The 24,493-nt window shown below is 53.5% G+C and overlaps 2 protein-coding genes across 4 annotated transcripts; both read left to right on the top strand.

Annotated features, from left to right (window-relative positions):
- Positions 1-1,466: 1,466 nt before the first annotated feature.
- SPNS1 (SPNS lysolipid transporter 1, lysophospholipid) lies at positions 1,467-11,340 on the top strand. Of its 3 annotated transcripts, none has more exons than XM_054454393.2 (13): positions 1,467-1,603; positions 1,841-2,132; positions 2,235-2,300; positions 4,674-4,810; positions 5,921-6,072; positions 6,171-6,237; positions 8,236-8,381; positions 8,669-8,824; positions 9,123-9,312; positions 9,624-9,689; positions 9,955-10,053; positions 10,571-10,742; positions 11,002-11,340. In XM_054454393.2, the coding sequence occupies exons 1-13, from the start codon at positions 1,520-1,522 to the stop codon at positions 11,094-11,096; spliced, it is 1,722 nt and encodes a 573-aa protein (XP_054310368.2). In that variant the 5' UTR covers positions 1,467-1,519; the 3' UTR covers positions 11,097-11,340. The 3 variants fall into 3 exon arrangements, with proteins under 3 accessions (XP_054310368.2, XP_054310370.2, XP_054310369.2); XM_054454394.2 differs by having other exon boundaries at positions 1,511-1,603; positions 1,928-2,132; XM_054454395.2 differs by lacking the exon at positions 8,669-8,824.
- Positions 11,341-11,658: 318 nt separating this feature from the next.
- Positions 11,659-17,595, top strand: LAT (linker for activation of T cells). Its single transcript, XM_054454392.2, is given in 14 exon segments — positions 11,659-11,708; positions 11,710-11,722; positions 12,185-12,326; positions 12,520-12,547; positions 12,650-12,684; positions 12,931-13,012; positions 13,178-13,242; positions 13,336-13,365; positions 13,453-13,510; positions 13,595-13,689; positions 16,338-16,400; positions 16,585-16,650; positions 16,743-16,829; positions 16,999-17,595. Coding segments are annotated over 13 exon segments (807 nt in total). The 3' UTR covers positions 16,823-16,829; positions 16,999-17,595.
- Positions 17,596-24,493: the final 6,898 nt, after the last annotated feature.

Raw genomic sequence — 24,493 nt, 5'->3', positions numbered from 1 at the left:
TGAGGTCAGGAGTTCAAGACCAGCCTGGACAACCTGCTGAAACCCCATCTCTACCAAAAATACAAAAAATAGCCGGGTGTGGTGGCACGTGCCTGTTATCCCAGCTACTTGGGAGGCTGAGGCACAAGAATCGCTTGGACCCCGGAGGTGGAGGTTGCAGTGAGCCGAGATCACGCCATTACACTCCAGCTCCAGCCTGGGTGACAGAGCAAGCGTCTGTCTCTAAAAAAAGAAAAAAAAAGGAGTTCTTTACATGGATACAAGTCTTTTGGCAGATAGATGCTTTGTAAATATTTTCATTCAACCTGTGGCTTGCCTTTTCACTTCACAGGTGCAATTTACAATGCGTATCACTCTCTAGATAAGCTCCACGAGGGAAGGGAGTAAGTCTGCCTTTCCCTGAAACCTGGTAAAATGCCAGGCACATACATGTTCAATAATATTTTGTTGAGGGAATTAAATGGCTGCAACCTGAAGTTCCTGTCCGCCAGGGGAAACCAAGCTTAAGGTTCTGAAACACGAGGCACCTAATATGGGGGGGTCAAAGCCAATTATGGGTATTCGGACTTGAAATAGTTTCTAACAAGGCGTTTTGGGGTGGGGGGATGCTCTCCCCACGAGATTCCAGAATTTCAGTAGAGGGCCTTCAAGGGCTGGTTGAAAGATGGGTCTTGAAGCTGTATTTGCACAGAACTATACTAATTTTACTTAGAGTGCTTTATTAGATGTAGCTTGGAGATTATAGGGTGCCACTAAAGAACCACTCCAAGTTATCCCTTTGACCCCAGTCCTGCAGCTGGGAGTCTCCTTAGGCTAGGAGCCCCTGCCTGCCCTACAAAAGCCCACCGGAGGGCGCAAGGGCTCCATTCCCGATTGGAGTGAGGAAGAACATGCTCCAGGAGCGGCGGGTGGAGACGCTTCCTTTAATAGGTATTTAAGTGTCCACGGTGAAGGCTCAGGAGTTTATAAGGCTAGCAGGGTTGGGGAATCTCAACAAAGGGCGGGGCGTTGCTCAAGCTCCATCCGTCCGTCTGTCCATCCCTCCGTCCCTCCATCCCTCCATCCATCGCGCTGCTCGAGCTCCATCCATCCATTTATCCATCCATCCATCCATCCCTTATTGAGAGTAAAAAGCCGCCAGCCAGACCCTGGGAGGAAGGCAGGATGGTTCCCGAGAACTAGGGCTGCTCCTTGGCTTTTAGAGGTATCTACTACTTCCAAAACCTTTTGAGACCCCATTATCCCGTTTGATGAAGATGGAGTCTGCCACGTGGGGGTTCCAGATAAGACAGCTGAGATTCGGAAGGGCAGGCGACTCCACCTAGTCACCGGGACGCCCTTTTTGACGCTCCAGGGACCGCAGGGTCTGGGAAAGTTCCTGGTTACTCCGGCGACCGGCCGGCCGTCACATGACGTGTGAGCCCGGGCGGAACGCCCAAGACGCTTCCGTAGTCGGGCGGCAGGTCACGTGTCGAGGGCTTACCCTCGGGGACACCCTCCACCCTGGCTCCCGCGTCACATGACCGGCTTTGAGCAACATGGCGGCTGCCGTGGTGCAGCGCCCGGGCTGATCGACAGCAAGTGCAGCGGGCTCCTACCTCGGGTGAGGGGTGGCCTTCGCGTGGGATCGTGCCCTCTTCAGCCCGCTCCTGTCCCCGACATCACGTGTATTCCGCACGTCCCCTCCGCGCTGTGTGTCTACTGAGACGGAGAGGCGTGACAGGGCCCGGGTCCCTTCTCAGTGGTGCTCTGTGCTTCGGGGCAAGCTCCACGTCTCCGGGCGCACTTCCCTCGCCTGTGTTGGGTCCATCCTCCTTTCTCCAGCCCCCTCCCCTCGCAGGTGGGATCGTCGGTGGGACCGGAGCGCGGGCGGGCGCGGCCCCCCGGGACCATGGCCGGGTCCGACACCGCGCCCTTCCTCAGCCAGGCGGATGACCCGGACGACAGGCCAGTGCCTGGCACCCCAAGGTTGCCAGGGTCCACGGGGAACCCGAAGTCCGAGGAGCCCGAGGTCCCGGACCAGGAGGGGCTGCAGCGCATCACCGGCCTGTCTCCCGGCCGTTCGGCTCTCATAGTGGCGGTGCTGTGCTACATCAATCTCCTGAACTACATGGACCGCTTCACCGTGGCTGGTAGGGACTCACTTCTGGGAGGAAGATAGTCTAGGAGAGGGGAGCCAGGGTCCCGAGGGTGGCGCTGCTTTGCCGGACCGTCCTGAATTTTCTCCTTCTCAGGCGTCCTTCCCGACATCGAGCAGTTCTTCAACATCGGGGACAGTAGCTCTGGGCTCATCCAGACCGGTGAGTGGGGACCCCTCCTGGTCACACAGCCGCTCCTCTTTCTGTTCTGTTTCAACTGGGGCCACGCGCTGGCCTGTCTGGGGGCTCATTAATGGAGGTTTTGTGGCCAGTTAGGGGAGGTGATGGCCCTGATGTCGCTCGGGGGTCAGCGGGACACCACATTTAAAGAGGGAGTCAGTTTAGTATAACTAAGTATAACTTCACCCAGATGAAGACAGACCTGGGTTTAAATCTCAGCTCTTCCACTTATTGTGTGATGGTAGGCAAGGCACTCAACCTCTCTAAGCCTCATTTTCCTTGTCTATAAGATGGAACAAGTAATAACACGAATCATCTCTTAGGACTGATGTGAAGATTAACTAAAAGATTGCCTGTGAAGGGCCTAGTGCAGTGTTTGGCACATGGTAGACACCCAGTAAATAATGGCAGGAGGGTTGGGTGTGGTGACTTATGTCTGTAGTCCCAGCACTTTGGAGGCCAAGATGAGTGGATCACTTGAAGTTAGGAGTTCAAGACCAGCCTGGCCAACATGACGAAACCCCATCTGTATTAAAAATACAAAAATTAGCCAGGCGTGGTGGCGGGCGCCTGTAATCCCAGGTACTTGGGAGGCTGAGGCATGAGAATTACTTGAACCCGGGAGGCAGAGGTTGCAGTGAGCCAAGATCGCACCACTGCACTCCAGCCTGGGTGACAGAGCGAGACTCCATCTCATAAATAAATAAATAAATAAATAAATAAATAAATAAAGGCAGGAGAGGGTGTCTGGAATGGGGAGAGGTGTGTTTTACTTGTTCACAACTTTGGGACTTGTGGGAGAGGCAAAGCTAGAGCCAAGCCCTTTTTCTTCCTTCCCTCCTTCATTCATTTCTCAACCATTTCTGAGTACTCATTGTGTGCCAGGCCTGGAGGAAGTGATGATTACACCTGTAGGACTTTGCTAAGAACTTTTATGCCCCTTGTCTTCTAATCCTTCTATCAGCCAAAAATAGGTGTTATTGTTCCTATTTTATAGAGGAAGTAGGTAGTGATATCTACAGCTTATAAAGAAACTGAGGCTTGGAGAAGAGTTAAGACTTGCCCAGGGTCACACCACCAGTTGGAGGCGGAACAGGAATTTGAAACCAGGTCTTGCAGTGTTCTTTTCTCTACTCCAGGCCAATGAGGAACTGGAGGTATTTGAGGCAAAGTCTGGAGCAATGAGAATGGGATCGTAGGGCAAGGTCTTCAAACATCTGAAGAGTTGTTGAGTTAGAGCAGCAGCTCTTTCTAGGCAGCCGCATTTATTCACTCTCTTCACATGCTTATTGAGCACCTGTTTTGCACTAGGCTGTGTGTTAAGTAAGTGAAAGAAACACAGTCATGGCCAATACAGGCAAGGACCTTGCCTTGGGAGCTGATAGTATGCTATGCATGAGGGAGCAACAGCCAGTAAAACCCTAAACTAAAGTGGGACAGTTTTCCCATAGGGATAAGTGTTATGTAACAGAAAACAGGCCAAGCGCTGTGGCTCACACCTGTAATCCCAGCACTTTGGGAGGCCGAGGCGGGTGGATCACGAGATCAGGAGATTGAGACCATCCTGGCTAACATGGTGAAACCCCATCTCTATTAAAAATACAAAAATTAGCTGGGCATGGTGGCACGCCCCTGTAGTCCCAGCTGCTTGAGAGGCTGAGGCAGGAGAATCGCTTTGAACCTGGGAGGCGGAGGGTGCAGTGAGCTGAGATCGCGCCACAGCACTCCAACCTGGCAACAGAGCGAGACTTCGTCTAAAAAAAAAAAAAAAAAAAAAAAGAGAGAAAATTGTAAATGTGAGAGTCAGGTACTGGATGTGTGCTCACCTGGGCAGCATGCTTGACCCTTGGCCCTGGGCAAGTATCTGAGCTGGAACCTGAAGGAACTATGCTCTGTGAAGTTTCAGGGGGAGAGGAGAGACTGTCCTTGATAGAGGAGACAGCAGGTGCCTAAACCCCTAGTGGTATTGGCCTTGACAATTGGGCCATTGGGATGCAGACAGAGGAAGGGAAAAAGGCTGGCCATGAGTGTAGAGAGGTAGGCAGGGGCTAGATCGGACAGGGGCATTGTGAGCCATGGTATGTATGGAATTTGGAGCTTGTTTTGGCTAGGTGGAAGGAATTGACAAGTAGTGGGACCATCCATTATACAATGGGAAGTCTGGAAAGGTGTTCAAGGTGGAGCTGGACCATCCGCCTGGCAGGAAGCTCTGATGGGCTTCAGGCTGGGATGTGGGGGTGTTGTGAATTCTGTGAGGAGAAGGCAGGCATCTCTTGTGCTTTAGTGGTTCCAGCTGGGATGGGAGTGGGAGGTAGGGGTACCTGGGCTGAGCTGTGACTCTCTCCTTCCCCCTAGTGTTCATCTCCAGTTACATGGTGTTGGCACCTGTGTTTGGCTACCTGGGTGACAGGTACAATCGGAAGTATCTCATGTGCGGGGGCATTGCCTTCTGGTCCCTGGTGACACTGGGGTCATCCTTCATCCCTGGAGAGGTGAGGCCCCAAGCTGGCTCCCGCTTCTGCCCACACCCCCTCCCTGTCAGTCTCTGCTGCTGCTCCTTGGAGCCATGGCAGACTGGGCCTCAGGGACTCCTGCAGTTTCCCTGGTCCATGCCATTTTATACCCCTCCTTGCCTGAGTTAACCCGCCCCACCCCACCCTCTCCCCTTTTCTTCTAGAGCATTCTCTGTTCATCATCCCCTCTTCCCCTGACCACTGACTCCTTCTACTCCATACCTAAACACTCCAAACCCTACCTGGCCTGCCCTCTCTCCCTCCTCTCATTCCTGATCAGACTTCCTGAAGGGCCCCAAGAGCGTGGCACCAGTGTGGGTAAAAGAGCGGCCGGGGAGATGCTGTCACTCTGCCTGCACTTCCTCATGCCTGCTCACCCCTTGAGTGCTGCTGCTGACTTCTGCTCCCACCACTCCATGGACTCTGCTCTTGCCAAAGTCGACAGTGGCCTCCTGGTTGCTAAACACAGCTCCAACTTCCTGGTCCTGTTCATGCTAGGATCCTCTGGCACTGTTAACCCACTCTTCCTTCCTGAAACTCTCTCCTCCCTTTGCGATGCCACACTCTTCTGGTTTTCCTCCTGCCTCCCTGGCTGGTGCTTCTTTGTTCCTTTGAAGCCTCCTCTGTCTGTTTTCACTCCACCCCAGAACTCTGTCCTCAGCCCCAGGACCTACGTACTTTCCTTGGGTGACTGTACCCGTCCTTAGTTTCAGGTGTCTTTAGTAGACACATAAACTCCCATCTAAGGTCATTATTCATTAAAAAAAAAAATTAAAAAACTTGCCCCTACCAGGCAAGCAGGGGTTGTCTTATTTAGACCTTTTATTGTCTAGTCCTTGCAATAGCTCTGTGAAAAGTTGTTGTTATCCTCCTTTTGCAGATGAGGAAACTGAGGCTCAGAGAGGTTAAGTTATTTTCCCCAAATCGCAGCTAGTAAGTGGTGGAGCCAGGATGCAAGCTCAGGTCTGTGTGATTCTAAAACCCAGGCATCTCCTGCCATCCCTGCTGCCTCTTGGGAGCGGGCTGGTGAGGTAGCCCGGAGGTTGGCTGCAGGCTGGGGTGCCACCTCTCCCCGGTCTCTCTCCCCAGCATTTCTGGCTGCTCCTCCTGACCCGGGGCCTGGTGGGGGTCGGGGAGGCCAGTTATTCCACCATCGCGCCCACTCTCATTGCCGACCTCTTTGTGGCCGACCAGCGGAGTCGGATGCTCAGCATCTTCTACTTTGCCATTCCGGTGGGCAGGTGAGTGGGCCTGGGGCCTGGGGGAAGGCAGAAGGGCCTGGTGTGGGGGACTGGACTGACTGGCTGTCCCCCCTTTTTCCCCTCTCTCCCTCCCACAGTGGTCTGGGCTACATTGCAGGCTCCAAAGTGAAGGATATGGCTGGAGACTGGCACTGGGCTCTGAGGGTGAGTCTGGTCTTGGCCTGGGGGTGGGTCAGTGACATTCTCACTGATCCCTGTTTCCTACCTTTGGACCCTTTCCCAATGCCCATTTTTCTTTTAAGAGACAGGGTCTTGTGTCACCCAGGCTGCATGCAGTGCAGTGGTGCAATCATAGCTCACTGTAGCCTTGAACTCCTGAGCTCAAGTGATCCTCCCACCTCAGCCTCCCAAGTAGCTGGGACTATAGGTGCCCACCACCATGCCTGGCTAATTAAAAAAACTTTTTCTTTTTGTAGGCTGGGCGTGGTGGCTAACACCTGTATCCCAGCATTTTGGGAGGCTGAGGCAGGTGGATCACTTGAGGTCAGGAATTCAAGACCAGCCTGGCCAACATGGTGAAACCTTGGCTCTACTAAAAATACAAAAATTAGCTGGGCATGGTGGTGCATGCCTGTAATCCCAGCTACTTGGGGGGCTGAGGCAGGAGAATCACACTTGAACCCAGGAGGCGGAGGTTGCAGCAAGCTGAGATTGCGCCACTGCACTCTAGCCTGGGCGACAGTGGGAGACTCCGTCTCAAAAAAAAAAAAAAAATTTTGCTAGGCATGATGGCTCGTGCCTATAATCCCAGCACTTTGGGAGGCTGAGGTGGGCGGATCACCTGAGGTCAGGAGTTCGAGGCCAGCTTGACCAACATGGTGAAACCCTGTCTCTACTAAAAATACATAATTAGCTGGGCATGGTGACGCATGCCTGTAATCCCAGCTACTTGGGAGGCTGAGGCAGGAGAATCGCTTGAACCCGGGAGGCAGAGGTTGCAGTGAGCAGAGATCGTGCCATGGCACAAAAAAAAAAAAAAAAATTTTTTTTTTGTAGAGACGGGGTCTTTGTATGTTGCCCAGGTTGGTCTTGAACTCCTGGCCTCAAGCAATCCTCTTGCTTTGGCCTCCTAAAGTGCTGGGCTTACAGGTGTGAGCCATGCGCCTGGCTCCAAATACCCCTTTTTTGGGGCCAGCCTGCAGAAGGCTGGCCGCCCTCACCTGGAAGGCATGTGCTAGACAGAATTCTTGCATGCAGGTGACGGAAGCCTATTGTAAAACTGTAAGCCCCCTAGAGGCCGGGCGCGGTGGCTCATGCCTGTAATCCCAGCACTTCGGGAGGCCAAGGCGGGTGGATCACAAGGTCAGGAGATCGAGACCATCCTGGCTAACACGGTGAAACCCCGTCTCTACTAAAAATACAAAAAAAAATTAGCCGGGCATGGTGGCGGGTGCCTGTAGTCCCAGCTACTCCGGAGGCTGAGGCAGGAGAATGGCATGAACCCGGTAGGCTGAGGTTGCAGTGAGCCAAGATCGCACCACTGCACTCCGGCCTGGGTGACAGAGTGAGACTCCGTCTCGAAAACAAAACAAAACAAAACAAAAAAACACCGTAAGCCCCCTAAAGGGGCTGTCTTGGCTTTCTTCCTGAAAGTCCCAGGTGAGCTTCAGTCAGGTAAAGCTGGATCCAGGGCCCCCCCACACTGCCCTTCTCTTCTGAGCTTTACTTTTCTCTGTGTTAACATCATTCTTAAGGATGTGAGAACTCCAGATGATTATCTTTCCATTTAGCAACATTGGCACCTTGGACCCTGGGGCCATGTTTCCAGGATAGTGTCTGACTAGATGAACATGCATCACGTGCCCTCTGCGGAATCCGTCACCGAGGCTGGGGTGGTTAACAGTCAGTCCTCTTGTTGGCCAGGCCTGGGTTCCTATTTAAACCAAGTGGATTGAGAGAAGTAGGGGTACTGGTTTCCCAAAAGAAAATTACCAAAGAGGAAGCAAAGCTAGGCTTGCAAAAATAGGGTGGACCCTAGTGGCAGCCTCCTTCCCCCAAATTGTAGGTTCGGCTTCTTGGAGCAGGCACTTAACTGGGTATTTTAGGTCTCAGGCTGGAGTTATCTGTACCCCACACTCTCCTCCAGCCCAGGGCTTGAGTGTGTCTCTGCCTGTGCCTATCCTGAAGCCCTCTGTCTCCCAGGTGACACCGGGTCTAGGAGTGGTGGCCGTTCTGCTGCTGTTCCTGGTAGTGCGGGAGCCGCCAAGGGGAGCCGTGGAGCGCCACTCAGATTTGCCACCCCTGAACCCCACCTCGTGGTGGGCAGATCTGAGGGCTCTGGCAAGAAAGTGAGTTTATTCCCACCCTAGACCACCATCTGAGGCCCCCTGGCGTCTGGTTTGAGGTTTAAGTGGGGATGTTCCTGTTCCTGGCCACACCCCAAGGCCAGTAATTCGGTCACTACTGCCTGCTTGTGGCAGCTGTTTGAATTACAGGCCCAGATCCTGGGAGCCAGAACCACCTCTGCACCTGGTGGTGTGACCTTACTAAAATAAGCTAGGAAGGGAGAAGAGAGGTCCCCTCCTGCCTTGACACTTCCGTGGGGTCTTACTCTCTCCCTCCCAACTATCTGCAGTCCTAGTTTCGTCCTGTCTTCCCTGGGCTTCACTGCTGTGGCCTTTGTCACGGGCTCCCTGGCTCTGTGGGCTCCGGCATTCCTGCTGCGTTCCCGCGTGGTCCTCGGGGAGACCCCACCCTGCCTTCCTGGAGACTCCTGCTCTTCCTCTGACAGGTGCTCAGATGGGGCTATGCCGGGGCGCCTGCGGGTGGCAGGGCTGGAGTGAAGAGCATCTGTGGCTCAGACCCAGGCAGGGAGTTTGACTCCTGACTTCACAAGCTGCCTGCTCTCCTGGAATCTCCGTTTCCTGGTCTGGGAAATAAGTGATGGGATGATGTCTGCCACTCAGGGCTGTGCGAACCATGGGGTGCTGTGTCTGTAGGGACCTTGGTTGTGAGGGTGGCTAGGATGGACAGCGTAGGGGCCTTGGCAGGCACAGGGACAAACCCCCATTCCCTTCCCTCACTCCTAGTCTCATCTTTGGACTCATCACCTGCCTGACCGGAGTCCTGGGTGTGGGCCTGGGCGTGGAGATCAGCCGCCGGCTCCGCCACTCTAACCCCCGGGCTGATCCCCTGGTTTGTGCCGCTGGCCTCCTGGGCTCTGCACCCTTCCTCTTCCTGTCCCTTGCCTGCGCCCGTGGTAGCATCGTGGCCACTTATGTGAGTAGCCAGCAGGTGTCAAGGGGGATGGCATGGGTCCAGGGTGGAGGAGCAGTCAGCATAATGGCCACTCAAGGTGGAATGCCTGGTTTTGAATCACAGCTCTGGCTCTTCCCAGCTGTGTGACATTGGACAAGTAACTTAACCTCTCTGTGCTCAGTTTCATCATGTGTAAAATGGGAATATTAGTAGCACCTGTCTCACTGGGGTGTAGTGAGGATTAAATTAGTTAATAGATGAGCTGGGAACATGGTCAACCTTCCATGTATTTGCCCTTACTGTCATGAACCCCCCACCCTTTCTTCCCCCAGATTTTCATCTTCATTGGAGAGACCCTCCTGTCCATGAACTGGGCCATCGTGGCCGACATTCTGCTGGTGAGTCACTGGGCAGCTCCAGGCTCAGCGCAGAGGCTGATGAGAGCAGAGTTGGGGTCAGGAGTGTTGCCTTTACCCCTCAAAGCCCAGCCTCAACCTACCTTCTACAATAAAATCTATAGCAGACCCCCGGCCTGCCCTGCGACCTCAACCCCAGGCACACCTCTGACCCCAGCCTAGGCGGACCCTTGTTGGTCTCCTGGCCCCCTGCCTCCTGCCCCCTGGAGCCTAGAGCACCCACTGAGCTCCACCAACTCCTCCACAGTACGTGGTAATCCCTACCCGACGCTCCACCGCCGAAGCCTTCCAGATCGTGCTGTCCCACCTGCTGGGCGACGCTGGGAGCCCCTACCTCATTGGCCTGGTGAGCATTATTTCTTGGCTGGCATGGGGTGGGGGAACTTACATTTCCAGACTTGGCTGGTGTCCTGAGCCTGGGCTGGATCAGAAGGCCTGGCCCTTGTGAAGTGTCTGTGTCCTGTGCGCTGGGCACTTCTCACCTACCATTGTCAACTGGAGGAGAAAGATTTTGTCTTTGAATATTTCTACCAGTAAGGCCAGGGACCTTACCCTGGTGATCCAAACTCCTCCTTTTCTCTTTTCTTTTCTTCCTGAGACAAGACCTCACTCTGTTGCCCAGGCTGCAGTGTAGTGGCACGATCATGGCTCACTGCAGCCTCGACCTCCTAGGCTCATGCGATCCTCCCACCTCAGCCTCCTGAGTAGCTGGGATGATAGGCATGGGCCACCGCATCTAGCTCAAACCTCCTTCCCTTTCCTGGGCACCACTTGTCTTTCTCCCTGGAGCTCAGGGGCTGGCTGAGCTCCTGGCTCATCCGTGAGGCTGACTCCCCTGGCTTTCCTGTCTCCTCTCCCTGCAGATCTCTGACCGCCTGCGCCGGAACTGGCCCCCCTCCTTCTTGTCCGAGTTCCGGGCTCTGCAGTTCTCACTCATGCTCTGCGCGTTTGTTGGGGCACTGGGCGGTGCAGCCTTCCTGGGCACCGCCATCTTCATTGAGGGTGACCGCCGGCGGGCGCAGCTGCACGTGCAGGGTCAGTTAGGAGCTGTGCCCAGCCCAGCTTCTTGATCTGCCTGTCTGTCGGTCCATCTGTCTGCCCACCTGTCTGCCCACTCCTATGCACCTGGCAGCTCAGTCCACAGCCCTCCCCTTGTTTGGCCTCCAGTCTGTCTGCATCCACCCCTGGGGTGGCTCTGTGGCTTCTCCATCCATTTCCCGCTGCCTGTTTGCCCTTCTCTGGCTTTGTCTGTCTGTCCATCCAGCTCACCCTGGCTCTGACCCTCCCCCCGCAGGCCTGCTGCACGAAGCAGGGTCCACAGACGACCAGATTGTGGTGCCCCAGCGGGGCCGCTCCACCCGCGTGCCCGTGGCCAGCGTGCTCATCTGAGAGGCCATCGCTCATCTGCCTGCACATCTGCCACAGCTGGCCCTGGGCCCACCCCACGAAGGGCCTGGGCCTAACCCCTTGGCCTGGCCCAGCTTCCAGAGGGACCCTGGGCCATGTCCCAGCTCCCAGACACTACATGGGTAGCTCAGGGGAGGAGGTGGGGGTCCAGGAGGGGGATCCCTCTCCACAGGGGCAGCCCCAAGGGCTCGGTGCTATTTGTAACGGAATAAAATTTGTAGCCAGACCCCAGGTGCCTGCTCTCGTCTTTCTCTGGGTGGCCTCTGATCTTGTACCCCGTCTTCACCCCAGGGCTCCTGAAGACTGTGGGTCATTCCTTGGGGCTCTGGGTGAGCCTCTGCCCTTCTGGGCTGGGTGACTGAGATGGGGGACTGCTCTCCTCTGAGTGAGCTGGCTGAGTGTGACCGTGAGTCACGCCCCTGCTTCCCTGGAGCCTGTCCCTTGCCTCATAGGCCTGGCTGAGGTGGGGCTGGGCACTGCCCTTTGTACCCCAGAATTCCCACTGTCAGGGCCTCCCTGCTCGCTGCCTCCCTGGGTCCTGGATATGGAGGCCGCGGCTGCCAGCTGGCAGGTGGCTGTCCCCATCTCGGGGGGCCAGCAGACCCTTGGTGAGTGCCTGGGGTGGCTTCTGGGTCTCCTCCTGCCCCCTCCCCACTGGCGGGGTGGGGTGGGAAGGGGGCGGGTGCAGCCGGCTGAGAACTCGATGATTTCCTGCCCTCGCCTGGTGCTCACCACAGCTTCCTGCCGCAGGCGGGAGGGAGGGCGGGCACAGGGAGAGGCGGGCGCCGAGGAGGGGCAGGTAGGGCTGGGACGCAGGGGCGACTGGATCCCCTGACTTCGGCCCAGGCCCTGGTCTGACCACCCTGGGAGCAGGGACTTTCCACAGCCAGCTGGACGCACACTCAGCCCAGTAAAAGAGGGGACCCATCCCGGGAGCCCTGGGGAGGGCACAGCTACCTCCTCCCGGGCTCCCCCGCCACCTGGTGCCTACCTGCCCCCTGCCCCCTGCCGGGCCCGGTCCTCACCCGGTCCTCACCCCATCTTCGTCTGGCCTTGGCTCTGCCCTTAAGGGGCCTGGGGGTGCAGCCGGCCTGCTCCGAGCTCCCCTGCAGATGGAGGAGGCCATCCTGGTCCCCTGTGTGCTGGGGCTCCTGCTGCTGCCCATCCTGGCCGTGTTGATGGCACTGTGTGTGCACTGCCACAGACTGCCAGGTGAGTGGGAAACGTGGGGGTGCCCAGGGCCCGGGGACACCGACGGGATCCTCATCCACTCCCAGCCCCTGTGTCTGTCCTGGCTCTGTCCCTGCCTCTGTCCTGATCCCAGCGCCCCTGAGAGTCCCTGGATCCCAGCACCTTCTGCCCTAAGCACCCGCTGTTCCTGCCTCACCAGCCCTCTCTTTCCCAGGCTCCTATGACAGCACATCCTCAGATAGGTGAGTCTGCCCCGGCCGCCCTGGGTCTCCCTCCACACCCCATGGCGGGGCAGGGCTGGGGCTTCTTCCAGCCCCATCCCCAAGCTGTGTCTCCTTTACCAGTTTGTATCCAAGGGGCATCCAGTTCAAACGGCCTCGTGAGTACAAGAAGGGTCCCCTACCTCGGGTGCCAGGGAGAGGGTCCCCTGGTGTGGGAGTGAGTGTGAACCTTCAGCCTTCCCCTGCCACCCTGGGGTTGCCCACATGGCCTTGACCTGAGCTAGGAGAGGGGAGATGGCTCCCCCAGGCCTGTCTAGGGTGCGGAGCTTTCAGGGGCTTAGTCTGTTCTTTGAGGCCTTGACGATGTCTGGAGTCCTTCTTTCAACTTGGTTCTGTGTCCTCAGACACGGTCGCCCCCTGGCCACCTGCCTACCCGCTTGTCACCTCCTACCCACCCCTGAGCCCGCCAGACCTGCTCCCCATCCCGTGAGTAGCTGCTCAGCCCCTGCCCCTCCAAAGCTCAGCCCCTGCCCCTCCAAACTCCACTCTCCGCCCCTTCACTTTTTTGGATTGGGGGCCCCTTTCCCTTTTGCAACTGCTGTTGCCCCCTGAGCCCCACCTCAGGCATGACCCCTGACCTTTGACTCCCAGAAGATCCCCGCAGCCCCTCGGGGGCTCCCACCGGACGCCATCTTCCCGGCGGGATTCTGATGGTGGTAAGTGTGGGGAAGGGTTCAGGCGGCCGGGGCTGGGAAGAAGATAGGCCTGGCCTGAGCTGACTCAGTCTCCCTCTCACCCTCTCTTTGAAGTCAACAGTGTGGCGAGCTACGAGAACGAGGGTGCGTCTGGGATCCGAGGTGCCCAGGCTGGGTGGGGAGTCTGGGGTCCGTCCTGGGCTAGGCTGACCCCTGTGTCGTTACCTCCAGAACCAGCCTGTGAGGACGCGGATGAGGATGAGGATGACTATCACAACCCGGGCTACCTGTGAGTGGCCAGGTGGGAGGTGGGAGGTGAGGGCTGAGGCTGTGCTTCCCCCCTCGCTCACCGGCCCTTTTCACTTCCTTTCAGGGTGGTGCTTCCCGACAGCACCCCGGCTGCTAGCACTGCTGCCCCATCAGCTCCTGCCCTCAGCACCCCTGGCATCCGAGACAGTGCCTTCTCCAGTGAGTCAGGCATTTGTTTTTATTTTTTAATTTTTTTAGGGATAGGGTGGAGTGCAGTGGTGCCATTGTAGCTCGCTGCGGCCTTGAACTCCTGGGCTCCAGTGATCTTCCCAAGTAGGCTACTCGGCCTCAGCCTCCCAAGTAGCTGAGACCACAGGCGCATGCCACCACACCTAGCTTATTTAAAAATTTTTTTTGTAGAGATGGTCTCGCTATGTTGCCCAGGCTGGCCTTAAACTCCTGGGCTCAAGTGATCCTCCCACCTCGGCCTCCCAAAGTGCTGGGATTATAGGTGTGAGCCACCATGCCCGGCCCTGTTCTTCTGTTCTTCTCAACTTTCTCTCTCTTCCTTCCTATCTCTCTGTCCTTTCCTTTTATCCTCTGGGAGATTTCCTTGTCTGTATTCTTCAACTGTTCCACTGCAATTTTATTTGTCCTATCCAGAAGCTCTTTCTTGTTCTCTGACTGTTCTTTTTTTATAGCCTCCTGTTCTTGTTTCATGGAGGCACTACCATCTTGTACATCTCTAAGGATGTTAATTAGAAGTTGTCTTGTGTGTCTGTGTGTGTTTGTCAGTTTTCTTCTGCTTCCTGCACTGCCCTGTTTCCTTTGAGCTGCATTTCTCCCTTCCTTATGGTCTCATCCTGCCTGGTCACATCCTCTGGGCTTTCCTCAATGTCCGGGATTCTTTAGTTTTCTGTTGCTTTGCTCTCTCTGTATATACTTGTCCTGGGCTATCACTTGTACACCCTGGCTTTGTTTGCCATCCAAATTCCCAGTTTGCTCTCTCCTAAGCTCCAGACTGTATCCAAGTACTTCTTTTCTTTCATTCATTCATTCATTGAGCATTTACTACATGCCTCTGCTGGGCTAATGCTGTGGATATAACAGTTAAGGAGGCAGACTGTCCTGATAAAATAGCTGGCTGGGCATGGTGGCTAACTCCTGTAATCCTAGCACTTCGGGAGGCCGAGGCGGGAGGATTGCTTGAGCCCAGGAGTTTAAGACCAGCCTGAGCAACATGGCGAAACCTCATCTTTACAAAAAAAAAAAAAAAAAAAAAAATTAGCCAAGCGTGGTGGCGCATGCCTGTAGTCCCAGCTGCTCAGGAGGCTGAAATGGGTGGATCATCTGAGCCCCACAGGCGGAAGTTGCAGTGAGACGAGATCATGCCACTGCACTCCAGCCTGGGTGACAGAGTGAGACCTTGTGTTAAAAAAAAAAAAAAGATAAAATAGCTAAGATTCACCGAGGGCCTCCTGCATGCCTTGCTAAGAGTCTGACATGTGTTCACTCACTAACCTCACTGCCCTGGGGCTCCCGGGCCTGCCCGTACCCTCCTGTGCTCCAGTTGTCCCCTTTGTATGATACAGGGTTTATCTGTTTAACAGCACTGCTGTGTGACAGGCCCTATTTTACAGAGGAGAAAACTGAGACACAGAGAGGTAAGGTACCTTGGCTGAGGTTATGTGGTTGGTTAGTGCTGGAGCTGGGATTGAACCGGGGTGGTCTTCAAAAACAAACAAGAAACACATAAAAGAACCAAATAGGCCGGGCACGGTGGCTCACGCCTGTAATCCCAGCACTTTGGGAGGCCAAAGTGGGTGGATCACCTGAGGTCAGGAGTTCGAGACTGACCTGGCCAACATGGCGAAACCCAGTCTCTACTAAAAATACCAAAATTAGCAGGGCATGCTGGCGGGCACCTGTAATCCCAGCTACTCAGGAGGCTGAGGCAGGAGAATTGCTTGAACCGGGAGGCAGAGGTTACAGTGGGCCAAGATCACACCACTGCTCTCCAGCCCTCTAGGCGACAGAGGGAGACTCCATCTCAAAAATATATAAATAAATAAAATAAAAGAACCAAATAACCAGGCATGGTAGCTGATGCCTGTGATCCCAGCACTTTGGGAGGCTGAGGCGGGTGGGTCACTTGAACCCAGGAGTTCAAGACCAGCCTGGGCAGCATAGGGAGACCCTGTCTCTACAAAAATTCCAAAATTTAGCCTGGCCTGGTAGGAGCTGAGGTAGGAAGATCATCTGAGCCCAGGAGGTCAAGGTTGCGGTGAGCTGAGATTGCGCCACTGCACTCCAGCCTGGGTAACAGAGCGAGACCCTGTCTCAAGAAAAACAAAAACAAACAAAAAGCCCCCAAATAACATGGATGGTGACAGGCGCCATGAAGGGCTGACATGGGAGTGAGACATAGGCAGTGGCTGGCAGGGGGCGGGCGGGGATGGGGGTTAGGGAGGAGGAGGTGTCTGCTGGGCTGAGTGCGTCATGTCCCCTCCACACACGCCACCAAACTCCCACTGCTCCGAGCCGCACTCCGTCCCTGCTCCCCAGCCTAGGGGCTGTGCTGGGGCCTAACCCTTTGTGAGCTCTCCTCAGTCCCGGTCAAGTGGACCTCCTCCCTCCCTCTCCACGGCCCTTGCCCTTGTCCAGGCCACCATCACCATCACCAACACCATCCTTGCCAGCCTGGAGTCCCCTCTCTTCATTCTGTGGGGCTAATGGGGGTGGCTGTGTGGCGAGCCTCTGGGGTCTACCATTGGGGAGGTCTGCATGGCTGAGGTTGGGGGTTCTCTGGGAACCTGTGGCCAAGGGTCTCTGGTCACAGTGCTGAGGTGGGGCTGGCTTTTCCACAGTGGAGTCCATTGATGATTACGTGAACGTTCCGGAGAGCGGGGAGAGCGCAGAAGCGTCTCTGGGTGAGTGACCGGTGCTTGTCGGTGCCTGCCCCTGCACCCCGCCGCCCCACCATGCTCTCAGTGTGACCAGATCCCACCCTGGGGCTGCCCACACCCTCTGCCCCCTCTGTCTGGACGTCCCCTTGCTCTCTCGCCCTCCTGACCCCTTTGCGTGGCTGCCCCTCCTTCTGATCTGTCCCCACAGATGGCAGCCGGGAGTATGTGAATGTGTCCCAGGAACTGCATCCTGGAGCGGCTAAGACTGAGCCTGGTGTGTGCTGCGGGGGGGCAGGAGCTGGGGTAGCTGCCTTGGGCTTGGGGGGATAGCTTGCAAGCTGGAGACCAACCTCCCCTCCCCTACAGCCGCCCTGAGTTCCCAGGAGGCAGAGGAAGTGGAGGAAGAGGGGGCTCCAGATTACGAGAATCTGCAGGAGCTGAACTGAGGGCCTGGTGAGAGGTCTGCCCTGTCTCCACCCTGCCCTGGGCCCACAGGCTCTACTCCCTCCCTCCAGGACCCCCTTGCCCAACCCTACCTCTGGCTTGTCTCTCTGTCTCTGGGTACCTGCTGACCCCCATCAGCCTCCTGATCCGTATCTCTCCCTGCCCTGCTGTGTTTCAGTGGAGGCCGAGTCTGTCCTGGAACCAGGCTTGCCTGGGACGGCTGAGCTGGGCAGCTGGAAGTGGCTCTGGGGTCCTCACATGGCGTCCTGCCCTTGCTCCAGCATGACAACAGCCTGAGAAATCCCCCCGTAACTTATTATCACTTTGGGGTTCGGCCTGTGTCCCCCGAACACTCTGCACCTTCTGACGCAGGCTGAGAATGACCTGCCCTGGCCCCAGCCCTACTCTGTGTAATAGAATAAAGGCCTGCGTGTGTCTGTGTTGAGCGTGCGTCTGTGTGTGCCTGTGTGTGAGTCTGAGTCAGAGATTTGGAGATGTCTCTGTGTGTGTGTGTGTGTGTGTGTGTGTGTGTATCTGTGGGTCTCCATCCTCCATGGGGGCTCAGCCAGGTGCTGTGAGTGACAGCAGACAGTGGCTGGGACACCCCCCTTCTGAATGAAGCCTTCTGACCTGGGCTGGCACTGCTGGGGCTCAGGACACATCGCCCCATGAGACAGTCCCAGGACACGGCAGCTGCTGGCTGTGACAATGGTTTCGCCATCCTTAGACCAAGGGATGGGACCTGATGACCTGGGAGGACTCTCTCAGTTCTTACCTTTTGTGGTTCTCAATAAAACAGAACTTAAAAATGACCTAAGCAACTGAAAAAGTTAATATGCAGCACAGCACTTTTGAGACTTTGATGGGTCGGTGACTCACCGGCAGACTTTGCTGTGGGGCGGGTTCTGACTCAGTTCGCCTAGGACGTGGCCTGAGACCTTGCATTTCTGAGCCGCTGCTGTGTGATTCTGATGCTGCTGTTCTGTGACCCTCATCCTGAGGAGCAAGGGCATGGTGAGCATCTATTGCCTTTACTTGGCCGGAATCCATTTCCCCTTATTTTGGGAATTTCACCTTGGCTTTCCTCTGCGATTCACTCCTTTCCCAATCTCATTCCATGTAGTTTTAGAGATTGTGTGTTTGTTTTTTCTTTTTCCTTTTTTTTTTTTTTTTTTTTGAGATGGGGTCTCCCTCTGTCGCCCAGGCTGGAGTGCAGTGGCGCGATCTTGGCTCACTGCAACCTCCGCCTCCTGGGTTCAAACAATTCTCCTGCCTCAGCCTCCTGAGTAGCTGGGATTACAGGCCCCGACTACCACACCTGGCTAATTTTTGTATTTTTAGTAGAGATGGGTTTCACTATGTTGCCGGGCTGGTCTCAAACTCCTGACCTCAGGTGATCCCACCCTCCTCGGCCTCCCAAAGTGCTGAGATTACAGGTGTGAGCCACTGCGCCCAGCGTGTTTTTTCTTTTTTGGAAATGAGGTCTCACTCTGTCGCCCAGGCTGGAATGTGGTAGTGCAATCATGCCTCAGTGCAGCCTTGAACTCCTGGGGTCAAGTGATCCTCCCAGCTCAGTTTCTTGAGTAGCTGAGACTACAGACACACGCCACCATGCCTGGCTAATGTTTTATTTTTTGTAGAGATGGGGGTTTCACTGTGTCGCCCAGGCTGGTCTTGAACTCCTGAGCTCAAGTGATCCTCCTGCCTTGGCCTCCCAAAGTGCTGGGATAACAGGCATGAGCCACTGCACTCAGTGTTTCCCGGGGATTTAAGGTGAATGATCACATCTGGCCTGGAGATTGTTGAACACATGACCCAGACCTGGGCCCAGGTCACCATCCTTTCCCTGCCCATCACGATTGGCTCAGGTATGGGTATGTCATCAGGCCTGGGCCAGTGAGGAGCAGCCCTGGGATCCAGGCAGGAAGTGCTGGGCAGGAGAAGCTCCATCTGTTCAGGGCAGTGATTAAGCTGGACAGATGCAGGCCTGGAGCCACCACTTGGAGAGCCTGCCTAGGAATGAAGCCAACGTGGAGGAGAGAGTGGCCTGGAGAGGGACAGAGCCAGCTTCCTAATGGTGTCATTAGAATTCCTGGAACTGGGCCGGGTGTGGTGGCTCCCGCCTGTAATCTCAGCATTTGGGAGGCCGAGGCGGGTGGATCACCTGAGGTCAGGAGATCAAGACCAGCCTGGACAACATGGCGAACCTTGTCTTTACTAAAAATACAAAAATTAGCCAGGTGTGGTGGCATGTGCCTGTAATCCCAGCTACTCAGGAGGCTGAGGAAGGAGAATCACTTGAACCTGGGAGGTGGAGGTTGCAGTGAGCTGAGATCACGCCACTGCACTCCAGCCTGAGCAACAGAGAAAGACTCTGTCTCAAAAAAAAAAAAAAAAAAAAAAGACTCCTGGATCTGGACATACCTGAAGCATTGTGTGGGCCAATAAATGGCAGTTTTTCTTCAACCAGCTTTACTTGGGGTATCTGTCACTACAGCCAAAGTTGTTTTGCGATGAAAAGTTGGTGGTGGTTCTCTGTGGACTCCAAAGGTAATAACAGCAGCTCCGTTCAAGGTCAGCCAGGTGCAGTGGTACATGCGTGTGACAGTGACTCCTCAGGGAGCGCCCATTGCATTGCCATGCTCATTACATGCCGTCGTCATGACCCCTCTATTGTCAGTTACAGTTTAGTGTCCCCATTATGCAGGAGAGGAAACACAGGCTCAGAGAGGTGAAGTGACTTGCCCAAGGGCACACAGCTGAAGAGGTACACCTGGGATTAGATCTGTGGCTGTCTGTCCCATCGGGTCACTGCTGCTCTGATTGGCAGCCTCATTCTGATGATGATGATGATGATGATGATGATGACGATGATGATGACGATTTTCTTGAGACGGAGTTTTGCTCTTGTCACCCAGGCTAGAGTGCAGTGATGCGATCTCAGCTCACTGCAACCTCCGCCTCCTGGGTTCAAACGATTCTCCTGCCTCAGCCTCCCAAGTAGCTGGAATTATTATTATTATTATTATTATTTTGAGACAGAGTCTCATTCTGTGGCCCAGGCTGAGTGCAGTGGCACAATCTCGGCTCACAGCAACTTCTGCCTCTCAGGCTCAAGCGATCCTTCCACCTCAGCCCAAGCAGCGGGGACTACAAGCATGCACCGCCATGCCCACCTAATTGTATTTTCTGTAGAGGCGGAGTCTCACCATGTTGCCCAGGCTGGTCTCGAACTCCTGAGCTCAAGCAATTTGCTTGCCTTGGCCTCCAAAAAATTGCTGGGATTCCACGTGTGAGCCGCTGTGCCTGGCCAGAAACAATCTTCTTTTTTTTTTTTTTTTGAGATGGAGTCTCGCTTTGTCACCCAGGCTGGAGTGCAGTGGCGCGATCTCGGCTCACTGCAACCTCCGTCTCCTGGGTTCAAGTGATTATCCTGCCTCAGCCTCCCAAGTAGCTGGGATTATAGGTGCCCACCACCACGCCCGGCTAATCTTTGTATTTTTAGTAGAGACGGGGCTTCACCATGTTGGCCAGGCTGGTCTCAAACTCCTAACCTAAAATGATCCACCCACCTCGACCTCTCAAAGTGTTGGGATTGCAGGCATAAGCCACCGTGCCCATCCTCGTTCTGATTATTGTGTAAGGTGCTGACTGCCCTGAATGGGGAAGCTCAGAAGCGGCCCAGGTGGAGAAGACGGTGGGAGGGTCTGGGAAGGGGATTGGGCAGTCTGACCATCAACGTGTGGGAGTTAAATCCTTTTCTCTGGAAGAAATAGACATGAGCAGAGGCACCTTTGTGCCTGGGCTGATAGCCAAAGAACAGTTGACCAACAAGGGCTATTAGTATAACCAATCTGGCAACATCTGGTGAACCTGAAGCCGTGTGTCTCCCTTTACCTAACAAATTCCTGGGTATAAACCTTCACCAACTCCAGGCCGGGCTCAGTGGTTCACGCCTGTAATCCCAGCACTTTGGGAGGCCGAGGTGGGCAGATCACCTGAGGTCAGGAGTTTGGCCAACATGGTGAAACCCTGACTCTACTAAAAATACAAAAATTAGCTGGGCTTGGTGGCAAGTGCCTGTAATCCCAGCTACTCGGGAGGCTGAGGCAGGAGAATCGCTTGAACCCAGGAGGCGGAGGTTGCAGTGAGCCAAGATTGCACCACTGCACTCCAGCCTGGGCGACAGGGTGAGACTCCATCTCAAAAAAAAAAAAAAATCCTGTTTATAAACCTTTACCAACTCCAGCACATGGGCCAAAGTGGCAGGTACAAGCAGACTCCGGCAGGGCAGCATTGTAATGACTGCAGCTGGAGACAGCTTAGACACCCACCACTTAAGAGAAAACAGAGAAGTTACAGTGTGGCCAGGCACGGTGGCTCACGCCTGTAATCCCAGCACTTTGGAAGGCCGAGGTGGGTGGATCACCTGAGGTCAGGAGTTCAAGACCAGCCTGGCCAACAAAGTGAAACCCAGTCTCTACTAAAAATACAAAAATTAGCTGGGCATGGTGGCGAGAGCCTGTAGTCCCAGCTACTCGGAAGGCTGAGGCAGGAGAATTGCTTGAACCTGGGAGGCGGAGGTTGTAGTGAGCCAAGACTCTGCCTTTGCACTCCAGCCTGGGTGACAAGAGGGAAACTCCATCTCAAAAAAAAAAAAAAAAAAAAAAAAATCGCAGTGCAGTCAGATGACAGCTGCTCAGCAGCCGATAAAATGAGGGAACTGCGGGCCAGGCACAGTGGCTCATGCCTGTAATCCCAGCACTTTGGGAGGCCGAGGCAGGCGGATCACCTGAGGTCATGAGTTCAAGACCAGCCTGGCTAACATGGCGAAACCCCGTCTCTACTAAAATTACAAAAATTAGCTGGACGTGATGGTGCACGCCTGTAATCCTAGCCACTTGGGTGACTGAGGCCGAAGAATCGCTTAAACCTGGGAGGCGAAGGTTGCAGTGAGCTGAGATTGTGCCACTGCACTCCAGCCTGGGTGACAGAGACTCTGTCTCAAAAAAAAAAAAAGAAAAAGAAAATGAAGGAACTGCAGCCAGGCCCATCACCACTGATGGATATCACCAACAGATTGTGGTGATGTCACACACAGCAAACAAAACACACAAAGCAAGTCATGCATGTAAAGTTAAAAACATGTACATGAGGCTGGGCGTGGTGGCTCATGCCTGTAATCCCAGCACTTTGAGAGGCCAAGGTGAGAGGATCATTTGGGTCCAGTAGTTCAAGACCAGTCTGGGCAACATAGTGAAACCCTATATATATATATATATATATAAAAATATATATGGTTGAACCCAGGAGGCGGAGATTGCAGTAAGCCAAGATTGCACCACTGCACTCCAGCCTGGGCAACAGGGTGAGACTCCATCTCAAAAAAAAAAAAAATCCTGTTTATAAACCTTTACCAACTCCAGCACATGGGCCAAAGTGGCAGGTACAAGCAGACTCCGGCAGGGCAGCATTGTAATGACTGCAGCTGGAGACAGCTTAGACACCCACCACTTAAGAGAAGACAGAGAAGTCGCAGTGTGGCCAGGCACGGTGGCTCATGCCTGTAATCCCAGCACTTTGGGAGGCCGAGGTGGGCTGTATATATATGTGTGTATATATATGTATATGTATATGTGCATATATATGTATATATACGTGTGTGTGTGTGTATATATATATACACACACACTGCACTCCAGCCTGGGCTGGAGTGTATATATACATACACATATATACATGTATATATACATACACATATATATGTATATATACATACACATATATATGTATATATACACACACATATATACGTATATATCTACTTATAGATACACACACATATACGTACATATACGTATATATACACACATATATACGTACATATACGTATATATACACACACATATATACGTACATATACGTATATATACACACACATATATACGTACATATACGTATATATACACACACATATATACGTACATATACGTATATATACACACACATATATACGTACATATACGTATATATACACACACATATATACGTATATATACGTATATATACACATATATACACATATACGTATATACACATATATACACATACATATATACACACATACACATATACATATATACACATATACACATATACATATATACACATATATACACACACATATATACATATATACACATATATACATATATACGTATATATACATATATACACATATATACATATATACACATATACATATATACGCATATATACATATATACACATATATACATATATACATATATACACATATATACATATATACACATATATACACATATACATATATACACATATATACATATATACACATATATACACATATATACATATATACACATATATACATATATACATATATACACATATATACATATATACATATATACACACACACACATATACATATATATACACACACACACACATATATATATATACACACACACAACCATGTACATGATTATGCCACTGCAGTGCAGCCTGGGTGACCGAGACCTGTCTCAAAACAAAACAAAAAAAAACAAACCTCGTACAAATGCTGTATATTGGTCAGGCATGTGAATCTATGTAAAAGTATCAAGACAGTGCCAGGCGCAGTGGCTCACACCTGTAATCCTAGCACTTTGGGAGGCCGAGGCAGGTGGATCACCTAGGGTCGGGAGTTCGAGACCAGCCTGACCAACATGGAGAAACCCGTCTCTACTAAAAATACAAAATTAGCCAGGTGTGGTGGTGCACGCCTGTAATCCCAGCTACTCAGGAGGCCAAGGCAGGAGAATTGCTTGAACCCGGGAGGCAGAGGTTGCAGTGAGCTGAGATGGCGCCATTGCACTCCAGCCTGGGCAACAAGAGTGAAACTCTGTCTCAAAAAAAGAAAAAAGTATCAAGACAGGCGTAGGAGTGAGGAATTCCAAATTCAGGACAGTGGTCACCCTGGGTGGAGGCGGAGGCAGGAGACTGGGGAGGAGTTCAAGGAAGGCTTCAGTGAGGTGTGCAATGTCCTATTTTTTTTTTTTTGAGACAGAGTCTCACTCTGTCGTCCAGGCTGGAGTGCAGTGGTGCGATCTCGGCTCACTGCAACCTCTGCCTCCTGGGTTCAAACGATTCTCATGCCTCAGCCTCCCGAGTAGCTGGGATCACAGGTGTGCACCACCATGCCAGGTTAATTTTTGCATTTTTAGTAGAGATGAGGTTTTGCCATGTTGGCCATGCTGGTCTCGAACTCCTGGCCTCCAGTGATCCGCCAGCTTCAGCCTTCCAAAGTGCTGGGATTACAGGCATAAGCCACCGTGCCCGGTCGCATTATTATTATGATTATGATGATGATGATGATTATTATTATTATTTTGAGACAGGGTCTCACTCTGTAGCCCAGGCTGGAGTGCAGTGGCACAATCTCAGTTCACTGCAACCTCCACCTCAGCCCAAGTAACGGGGACTACAGGCATGCAACATCATGCCCACTTAATTGTTTGTATTTTCTGTACAAACAGTTTTCTGTGAAACCCCGTCTCTATTAAAAATACAAAAAGTAACCGGGCATGGTTTCACGGGCCTATAGTCCTAGCTACTTGGGAGGCTGAGGTAGAAGGATCGCTTGAACC

Source organism: Pongo pygmaeus, chromosome 18 (genome assembly GCF_028885625.2).
Source record: "Pongo pygmaeus isolate AG05252 chromosome 18, NHGRI_mPonPyg2-v2.0_pri, whole genome shotgun sequence".
Classification (NCBI taxonomy): Eukaryota; Metazoa; Chordata; class Mammalia; order Primates; family Hominidae; genus Pongo; species Pongo pygmaeus.
Note: the sequence above shows the minus strand (reverse complement) of the source record. Positions and strands in the feature narration are given on the sequence as shown.

What these genes read in the sequence shown, in the direction of transcription:
- SPNS1 (XM_054454393.2), top strand. Translation starts at nt 1,520, where the DNA reads ATGACCGGCTTTGAGCAACATGGCGGCTGCCGTGGTGCAGCGCCCGGG. An exon ending in CTCTGGGCTCATCCAGACCG is followed by an intron (nt 2,301 to 4,673) that starts GTGAGTGGGGAC and finishes CCTTCCCCCTAG; the next exon opens with TGTTCATCTCCAGTTACATG. An exon ending in GGCGCAGCTGCACGTGCAGG is followed by an intron (nt 10,743 to 11,001) that starts GTCAGTTAGGAG and finishes CTCCCCCCGCAG; the next exon opens with GCCTGCTGCACGAAGCAGGG.